Here is a 10,171-nt window from a genome sequence, read left to right as displayed (position 1 = left end):
TTGTGGTAAAGCACTAAGAATAACGGAGTAAGCGGGTGGTCCTTTCCAATGTCTCCTTTTAAAGTTCTGTCAATTTTTGGGATATTTTGTGCATGGCGGTACCACTATAAATAGAATTTTTGTAGCTAAAGGCAACACAACGTTTGTCCACCATTTACGTCACACGGATAACGTTTATAACATATTGCGAATACAGCGGGAGATGCAACACAACCCATTTTTAAAACCATATTCCTTGAGTTTGTAATAAAAATGTAATTTGACATACCACAACAGAAGTACATTTAACTTTCCCATTTTCAAAGTTCAAAGTAATAAATGTCTTTCATTATTGTAGGAAATCAGAAATATTGCAATACTATAATTTGCAATAATACTTTTAAATAATTATTTATTAATGAGTTAATATTTCAATCTGATATTCTTCAATCAGACTGATTTTGCAAAATGTCACTAGTAGAACCACACTGCAGCAATCTCCAGTGGTCAACAAAAAAATTTAAGTGTAAATATTTGTAATTAAGTGTGAAATGTCTGATACTGATCCAGACAGCTTATGCTGTACCTATATACATGTCCACTTAAATTTAAGAAGCACAATACTACAAGATATACACATAATATAATATTTAGTATTATAATGTATAATACATATAATCTTTTACTTGACATTATGTATACATTAATTCAGGTGTATGTTTTACCTCAATTGGGGCTTTTTTTTCTGATGGGCTTTCAGATTGAATTACATTTAATTTTACATATTCGAATTTGACAATTTAATGTAGTTGTTGAAAGAGCTCACATATATCTACTGACTGTTTTTACACATTGACTACAAAATGCATTATTATTGGTTTGCTTGCAATTCAATCAGAAATACTCATGCAATATTTAACTCTACATTCTTCACAAGCTGCATGAGTGCAGTCTTAGGTGCCAAAGTCCATAAGGATTATGAAGTAGCCATTACTGGATATGACATAGCTAATGTGTGATGTAAAACAACTAACCACTTAACTACACTTGGCTACAACTATTTTATTGATGACCACATTTAGTGTGTTGTGGATTAAGACTAATTGGCCATTTATTTATCATAGGTATTAACTGCTATAATATACTGCATTAACTGGTATACTATCAATGCATGCTCCATTTTGAGGTATGGTAAGTGTAGAATTTTAACTAAGTCCTACTGCTTTGAGAACTCAGCAGATGTAGATAAAATCTCTTTTTATTGTTGGTTATGTTGGCTTGTTGGTTATTAATAAAACTGACCAAGAATTAAATATTCCTGATTGTTTGCTTGGTTATTCATCATATATGCTTAGAAAAATGTCTTTATCTTTGTTGTTAACCTGAAGGGGTTTATCAATTCATTCCTTAACTTGAAGACAATACAATATTTAATTTATTTTTCCCTCCTTGTAGGCTGTACAGCTGCATCTCATTGCTGAAATAAATCAGATCAAATCACCATTACAATACACCAGTCCTTCAAAATGTGCACTCCATGTTCTTCAGTACAGTAGATCATCTCCTGATGCTGTAGACTGCTGTTGTTTTTTGGTCTGTATTTTGGGCAGATGAATACTGCTCAATGCCACCACCAGCATGTTTGCTCCGTGTGTGACTGCACTGGCAACACAGAGCCAGAAAGAGAATCCCATGCTCTCTTCCAGAACCACGAGGTGGAAAAGGTTCTCACGGAAGTTTACCACACGCTCTGTCAACTGATGGCACCGAACTGCTGCAATGAAGCTGGCAAAACTAAGTGAACAAAACAGAGCTGAGGACAGAGAGAGAAACAGACATACAGATATTGAGTTTTGTTTAAGACTTAAGTACTTTAGGCATCATTTATCTGCAGCTCTGAATTATTTCACCAAAAACAGTAAAATGGTTGAAGTTAATTGTGAATGATAACTAAACAGGATGAGTTAGCAAATGAGGAGAAATAAACTAATAATTTACAATATGTTGTTTTAATAAACCCAACACATAGTGTGTTTACAGTGTAGACAGTTCTCCACCTCAGCTCTCAAACTTCATCTAATTTGTCTAGTTAGAACATGACAACACTGAGGTAGTACAACTGAGACTTCAGGGCAAGTGAATATTGTAAATAATTTCTATGAAAGCATTCCCTTTAGGTTCAGACAAAAATGTATTACTGTGTCTGCATTGTATCTTATATAATGTTGGCCTACCTGCAATGAAGTTCCAGATATACAGGCCTAGAGGTCCCTTGACGGATTGGTAAGGAACTTTTCTGGCATTGTATATGCAGAATGCCAGGCTTACCAGAGCAAAGCCAATAGCAATGAAGAGGAAGAAGATTATGATCATATGAAGACCCGCATTGAGTTTCTTAATTAGATTTGGGAAAACTGAAGAGAGAAAGACATGCATCAATTAAATGTTGAACTCTCTCCTGTGTGTGCGTGAAGGTGTGTGTATGCACAATACAAAAATGAGAAAGTTTAGAAAGACATTATATTAATAATTCGCGTTCATTGTGAATGTTTTAGGAGATCCTCACTGTAGATTTTATAATGTCGGCTCCCCAGGCCACATTTCCGGGTTTTGCCGCCTTGAAAGAGCCCGTAGTAAATATCCCCAGTAAACTGTGCGAGCTCCAAGTTCGACGCATTCACTAGATCAACTCCGGTCTGACACAAGATTGTTCCAATTATCCAGCGCTCGGTGAAAAGCGCCACTACCAGCAGCGCAACAGAGCCAATACAGAGTATCGCGCCTATGGAGAACACGATCCGTTTCCATAGAGTCGGCATCTCAGCTCTCACCCGTGTCGTTCCGCCCCATTCCGACTAAGCAACACAACTCTTCGAGGCATCCACTGTTAATATTTAGAAAATAAATAAATATGTACAACTTGAATACATCCACTAGTGATCCATTCAGTGTGTAATGCTTTCCTTTGCTATAAGGGTTTTAAATACGATAAAAGAGTATAACCTTATAGTAATGAACGAAACCGGCAAGGAAGGAACTCGAGGACACCGAAGCTAAGGCGGTCAAACTGATCCCCCTTACCAGGGAACGTAACCTTATCCGCTTCGGTTTCCAGCCGGAGACTTTAAATGCTCGCTCTTTCTCTCGCGCTCTCTCGCTCTCTCTTGCACACACAGCCAATTTTCTTTAATTTATTGTACCACTACATATTTGCTTATTACTTATTAAAAACTCACACAAACTGAAATGTAATCAACGAACCAGTGCACCGTAGCAGGTTTTGTTGATCTTTTACGCCGTCAAGTTAAGTTGACCTATCGCTATATTCGAAACATGTTATATTGAAAACATATACCACTTTAAATATCTTAAATATGAGCCTATGAGCCATGCTACTATTGGGAGGGGCATACTTGATGCATGCATTTAAATTAGGTGGTTAGTTTATAACCCAGCAACGCTCCCCGTTCCACACTCCTGTTGCCAAATCACTCCTGCTTCTTTGCTTCATCTCTCATTCTCTCGGGTCATTGCATCTTAAGATAGATGGGTTAGAAAAAGGTCGAGCTGGACGGATGTAATTGGGATATAAAACATGTCACAGTCTGCTTGTGGAGTATCATCTTCCTTTATTACAGAAACAATATTGAGTGTTTCAATAAGTTCCCTTCCTTTTTGGCACATTCTTTATTATTTTAGTCTGTAATGTGGAATACAAATTAGAGGAGATCAAACATGAAGCATTTTTAAATGTTTGGTACATTTTTTAATAAAAAAGTGCAGTCACACTTTTAAGTGCAGGCTTTTCATATGTGACAGAAATCGATACCTGTTTTATAGGCTTGTAAATACATACTTATATTTATTGCCTACGAGTCCCTTTTTTGCTTTAGTAATGAAGGGTTCCTTCTTCACAGTGTCACAATTCACATGGATATTAACAACATTCTGGAGGAGTAATAATTTTGATCACAAGAGGGAGACATCTCAAAGCATTTCCCAATAATATAAAGCTGAGCAGCAGAGGTGAGTGTGGAGGAGAGTATGGAAAGTCTAACACTGATCCATCGATCCTTCAGCAATTTAAACAGTTTCAGTGCAAAACATAATGTTTCAAAACAATATGTAAGGCATCATAAATAAATAAAAAACTTTCTAAGATGTATTTCATGTGAAAACATTGTGTGCAAGTGAAAACAAGCTGTTGTAACATGTTTGCAATATGCATATTGCAGTAATTGCAACTCTGTTCTGTCACTTTTACACACTATAAAAATGTTTCAAAGCATTCTTAATGCCTTACATTGTGTGCAAAACATTTTGTGCAATTAAAATAACATGTATTATGTTTGCAATGTGCACAATACAAGTAATTGTAACTCTGTTCTGTCTCTTCTACATACTGTGAAACATCAATTCCAAGCATTTTAATTGCCTTAAACACTGTATTACGACCCCGTCTAGGCTGTGAGGCTGTAACAAGGAAAAAGAAAAATGTGAACAGGTAACAAAATGCAAGTTGAAAAAAAAAAGAACAGCAACAAAACAAACTGAATCACAAGTGGAAGGTTGTGTCAGTTTGTTTTGTACAGAGGTTATCATTTACAAATAATCTTACTGGTGCAAATTCCTTCAGGACTGACCCAGGCCAAAATAATAACCAAAATCCACACTAATGAAATAAAACTATGCATCAACTAATCCTAACAACGCAAAAAACAAACAACAGACTTACCTAACTCCCTAACACAAACAGAGACAAAACCCACACCCAAAAAAAATGTCAGTCACTCCCTACCACCAGTGTCCAACACCAAATTACGAAACAAACAGTATTTATACTCTTTACACAATCACTATATATGTATATATACTACCAAAGCAGGAGGGGCGAAGCCAAAGACGAAGTCCAATAACAACCACATTCACAGCCAAACAAACTTACAGTCTCCTTCCTTCCTTCCTTTCTCTCTCTCTCTCTCTCTCTCTCTCTCTCTCTCTCTCTCTCTCTCTCTCTCTCTCTCTCTTCTGAGAAGGGCCATTAAATAGCCGACACAGTTGATTGGAAAACCTGGCAAGGAACACGAGGCGGAGTCTCAGATAGGGTGCAAATCCTGGCAGTGGAGCTGGAACACATGCACCAAATGAACACAGCACATAACTGTTTCATTGCAAAACATAGTGCTTTCAAACAAAATGTAATGATTTATATAAGAAAACACATTCTAGGAAGTATTTCAATTGAAAACATAGTGGGCAAGTCAAAACAAGCTATGGTATCACATTTGTAATGTGCACATTGCAAGTAATTGCATCTCTGTTCTGTCACTTCTACATACTATGAAACAGCGTTTCAAATCGTTCTAATCACCTTATACACTGTTTCAGAGCAATACATAGTATTTTAAAGTAATATGTAATGCCTGAAAAGAAAGCACGTAATGTATATTTGAAGTGAAAACATTGTGCAATAACAGCTGTAAAACAGCTGTAATAACATGATTGCAATGTGCACATTGCAAGTAATTGCAACTCTGTTCTTTCACTGTTGTACACCAAGAAAGAGCATTTCAAAGCAATCTAATCACCTTAAACAGTGTTTCTGTGCAAAACATAGTGTTTTCAACCAATATGTAATGACTGATAAGAAAAAACCTTCTAAGACATATAAGTGAAAACGTGTGCAAGTGAAAACAAGCTGTGCACATTGCAAGTAATTGAAACTCTGTTCTGTGACTTCTACAAACTATGAAACAGCATTTCCAAGCATTCTAATTGCCTGAAGCAGCGTTTTAGTGCTTTACAGTGTTTTAAAACAATATGTAATGCATAATAAAAAAAAAACCAAAACATTTTCTAAGACATATTTCCAGTGAAAACATTGTGTGTAAGTAGAAACAATTAGCTGTAACATGTTTGAAATGTGCACATTCCAAGTAATTGCAACTCTCTTCCGTCTATTCTACATACAATGAAACAGCTGTAGAGGATGCCTCAGTGCATTTAGAGGGGTGTTGGGATGAGGTGATTGACAGGTAATACTGACAGTTAAACATGAACGCTGACTCCAAATCAGCTATCTTAAGCTTCACTTGACATCTTATTTTAACCTTTTATTGTGTTAATAATGCTGACTGTTCGATTAGAATAGCTTAACCTTCCTATTATTAGCAAGCAAACTAGCTAGCTTGTTAGCTTGCCTGCTAGCCGCCTAGTTTGTCCAAATGTCGCTGAAGGCACTTGACATAAACGTTTATTTTGCGTTGAGTATTTGTTTATGTCACATTAAATTAAATTATGTTAATGATATCCTGATTATTGAATGTCTCGAAGGACTGAATATGGAAAATATGGTTAAGACGCTTCACGTAAGAGAGAGGGGGTGTGTACTCTCTACTGCGCATGCTCTGCCTCCAAACGCACCCAAGATGGCAGCTCCTATGTCGGCCATTTTGGTGGCTTCAAACGTTCAACGGAAGTCAATTGTGCCGTATCATTTATAAACGGAAGGCAGGCAAAGATTTTTTTTTAAATCATGGCATGTTTTTCGTTAATACAAGCTAGCCATAACACAAGTGTGTATTTAGTTGTCTACTATCAGTACCTTTGATCCCTAGATCTAAAATACTTTTTACCAGGCGTTACGCCAAAATCTGCAACCATTGCATTTTGTGACCTTAGGAGGTGCTGTTTCCACTGTCAGTAAAGTTACTGTCAAAACCTACCACGGTGTTGTTTTACGAGAATGAGCAATTGCATGAGATTTGCTTCCTTTCATCTCTGTCATCGTCAACAACTCCTTATCTTCTGCATACGTGCCAACTGCATTCAATCTGTGGAGAGAATTGCCGACCAAGGTAATTTCTAATTTGTGAACTTTTATACATTTACATTTTATGTATTTTATCATTTACATTTTTTGTTATTTTTTTATCAGCAGATATAAGGACACAAGGTGATGAAACAGTTTATATACTGAATGAGTTGATACAAGGTATTACATTCTAAAGTGGGTCTAACATATGTTAAAATGCCGCATTTTGTCTAATAGTTTATGCAGTGCATTAATTTGTCACACAGAGGCAGAAGGGGTGAATCCCTCTAATGTCATCTACTATTCATCGAGCCCTGCGGCAGAGCTCACAATTTTTTCAGGGGACCTCATACAACCGGCGATGTCTTTATATACATATGCAGAGGTCACTGTAGCTTATAACATACGTCTAAATAACTCTAGGCCTATTCAAGCTGTTCAACCACTAACCTGTAGGCCACCATCACTGCGTAATTATAATTTTAAAAACATGATTATTAATCACATTAATACTAGAATCATTGAATCAATTTTTTTTTTCTAAGATGGCTCTGACAACAGGGATCAGGAGTTGAGTCTGTTTGACTGGGAGGATGATTTAAGAGTGCCTCCCCCATCATGTGAGTAATCTGATGAAGAATTCTAACTAATTACTGAAAAGAATCCATTTTTCCCACCTGATTCCTAAAGCTGTTATCAATTGTGTTTAGTCAACAGTGACACGTCGTACCAGGATCAGACACAGCAATCGGAAGTGGGAGAAGCAACAGCAGCGGCAGCATCACCTCCTGATGATCTTTCACAACGGGAACATATGTTGACTGAGCTATGTTATGAAAAAGTTATACTCAGTATATGTTGCAGTGTTCAGATTGTCTAAGACTGTGTAGATTACTGCTATGAAAAACACAAAGAAGAGATGCGAAACTTGTTGAGTGATACATATTCGTTATGCAAATACTGGCCAAAATGCAGAATGGTAGAACATCTGAGCCCCTTTAGTACAGGTAAAATAGAAAATAAATGTGCTCAGCCTCAGTGCAAAGTTTGTAGTGAAAAAATAGAATCGGAGGTCAAACACGAATGTTTCATACCATTACAGGTAGAGATGGTGCACAAATCTTTTGTTAAATTATCTGTTGAAAGAAGAACTCCTACTATCATAGCACAAGGGGGGGAAATTTTGTGCTTTGAAGACACCGCTTATCAATAGAGATTTATAGACAGTCTCTCATTCCTACCTATGAAACCTAACACCATTCCAAAAGCCATGGGGTTTACAGATGCTAAAAAAGGAACATTCCCCCACTTCTACAACACCCTAGAGAATCAGAACTATGTGGGGTCATATACTCAGCCTGAGTTTTACGGTGTGGATACGATAAAGCCCAAAGAGAGGCAAGATTTCTTTGATTGGTATAAAACGTCACTGATAAAATCTTTGACTTCAGAAAAGAGATTGAAGAATACTGCTCTAAGGATGTAAAGATTTTGAAAAGATTTTCAAAAGTGAGATTCTGAGAGACACAGGCATTGACTTGTTCAAGTCGATTACCATAGCATCCGTATACTAACCCTAATACTTGAATTCCATCTAAAAAAGTGTTTTCTTATCATGCATTACAAATTGGTTAAAAACACGTTTTTTCTCTGAAATACTGTTTAAGGTGATTAGATTGCTTTGAAACCCTAACCCTGACCCCAATCCTATCCCTAACCCTAACTTTAAGCCTATCCCAACCCCTGACCCTGACCCTGACCTTAACCCTAAACCAAACCCTAACCCTGACCCTAATCCTATCCCTAACCCTAACTTTAAGGCTATCCCAACCACTAACCGAACCCTGACCCTGAGCCTGACCCTGACCCCAACCCTAACCTAACACTGACCCTAAGCCTGACCATGACCCTGACGCTGACCATGACCCTGACCCTGACCCTAACCCTTAACTTACCCCATCTCTAACCCTAACACTTGGAATACATCTTAGAAAGTGTTTTCTTATCATGCATTATATATTGGTTGAAAACACTGTTTGTGGCAAGGAAATACTATTTAAGGCACTGAGATTATAATCAGACATCATTCATGGTATCTGGCAGTCATTTTGCTCATTTGCATACATTTTTGTCTTTAATCGGATAAAGATCTTGGAATTGAAGATTAACCGTTTGGAATTTTACTAAATTAATGAAGATCTTAATTGTTTACTTAATTTGCATAATTTGCATATGCTCTTTTTGGAATATTAACAGATCATTTGTTTGGAATAACACATTTTCAAAAGAAAACAATACAATTTGACGTTGGAGCTATCTGTTCATATTGAATCAAGTGCTTTGGGGTTAATTGTGGGGATGGGGGTCAAATATATTTCCAGAGATCCTTTGGTGCTATAAGAAAGTAAGAATGACAAAGTTGCACAGAATCTAGCCATATCCGATGAGGTGTTGCAGAGTGTCTCCAAAGTCTCCTACATGCTGGTAAGATCCAGAAAGTGTTCCTGACCATGTAGGGCCATAGGATTCGACATGTGGGTTGATGGGGGTGGCCCTGATGACATATTGGGGCTCTGGACCCCTTCAAGGTTGGGAAAATTAATTACATTTCTGGCCACCCCAGGGGGCTGGCACTCCCATGAAGGGTCCCCTGGGTCTCCTAACACTTGGGTGAATTTTGATTAAAGCAAAAACACAGTTGCTCAGACCATGCACCAACCTTTAAATGTAGGAGGTCGGTACTCATGATAATGTAACTATGCCCAATCGTTGCCCCTCAACCCTTCTGAATGTGTTTTTTTCACAGGCTACTTAAAGTGAGGCCTACTAATGCAATCAAAAGTTCACGTCCACCGTGCGAACACCTTTAAAGATAGGGGCTTGAATCTCAGGATAGTCCATCTGGACAAGGAGTAGTCTATACCCCCTGAGTTATGTGTAGCTACGCCCAATCATTGCCACGCAACCCTGTTGAATGTGTTTTTCAAAGGCTACTTAAAGTGAGGCCTACTTATGCAATCAAAGGTTCTTGGCCACCTTGCACCCATCTTTAAATATAGGGGCTTGAAACTTAGGACAGTCCATCTGGCCAAGGAGTAGTCTATGCCCCCTGAGTTAGGTGTAGCTATGCCCAATCTTAAAGTGAGGCCTACTTATGCAATTAAAAGTTCACAGCCGCCATGCACCAATTTTAAAATCAAGGAGGTTGAAACTCATGATTATCCATCTGACCAAGGAGTACTCTGTGCCTCCCGAGTTAGGTGTAGCTATGCCCAAGAATTGCCATGCAACCATGTTGAATGTGTGTGGAGTAGTCTTTGCCCTGTGACTTAGGTGTAGCTACACTAAATTGCTGCCACACAACCCTTCTGAATGTAT

At 37.7% G+C, this 10,171-nt stretch overlaps 1 protein-coding gene across 2 annotated transcripts; it reads right to left on the bottom strand.

Moving 5' to 3' along the window:
* Positions 1-374: 374 nt before the first annotated feature.
* On the bottom strand, positions 375-3,321 carry clrn2 (clarin 2). Of its 2 annotated transcripts, none has more exons than XM_026998616.2 (4): positions 3,241-3,321; positions 2,546-2,863; positions 2,214-2,393; positions 375-1,792 (listed from the first exon to the last, which is right to left on the bottom strand). In XM_026998616.2, the coding sequence occupies exons 2-4, from the start codon at positions 2,796-2,798 to the stop codon at positions 1,524-1,526; spliced, it is 702 nt and encodes a 233-aa protein (XP_026854417.2). In that variant the 5' UTR covers positions 2,799-2,863; positions 3,241-3,321; the 3' UTR covers positions 375-1,523. The 2 variants fall into 2 exon arrangements, with proteins under 2 accessions (XP_026854417.2, XP_026854418.2); XM_026998617.2 differs by lacking the exon at positions 3,241-3,321 and adding an exon at positions 2,983-3,000.
* Positions 3,322-10,171: the final 6,850 nt, after the last annotated feature.

The sequence above is a fragment of the Electrophorus electricus genome, chromosome 9, assembly GCF_013358815.1.
Source record: "Electrophorus electricus isolate fEleEle1 chromosome 9, fEleEle1.pri, whole genome shotgun sequence".
Classification (NCBI taxonomy): domain Eukaryota; kingdom Metazoa; phylum Chordata; class Actinopteri; order Gymnotiformes; family Gymnotidae; genus Electrophorus; species Electrophorus electricus.
The sequence above is the reverse complement of the archived record's forward strand: the minus strand, read 5'-3'. Positions and strand labels throughout refer to the sequence as shown.

Bases quoted from the DNA above. Each gene is read 5' to 3' on its own strand.
- clrn2 (XM_026998616.2), bottom strand. From the start codon at position 2,798: ATGCCGACTCTATGGAAACGGATCGTGTTCTCCATAGGCGCGATACTC. The intron at 2,394-2,545 runs GTGAGGATCTCC...TTCTCTCTTCAG, and splicing joins CCGACATTATAAAATCTACA to TTTTCCCAAATCTAATTAAG. The intron at 1,793-2,213 runs GTAGGCCAACAT...CTCTGTCCTCAG, and splicing joins TATCTGGAACTTCATTGCAG to CTCTGTTTTGTTCACTTAGT.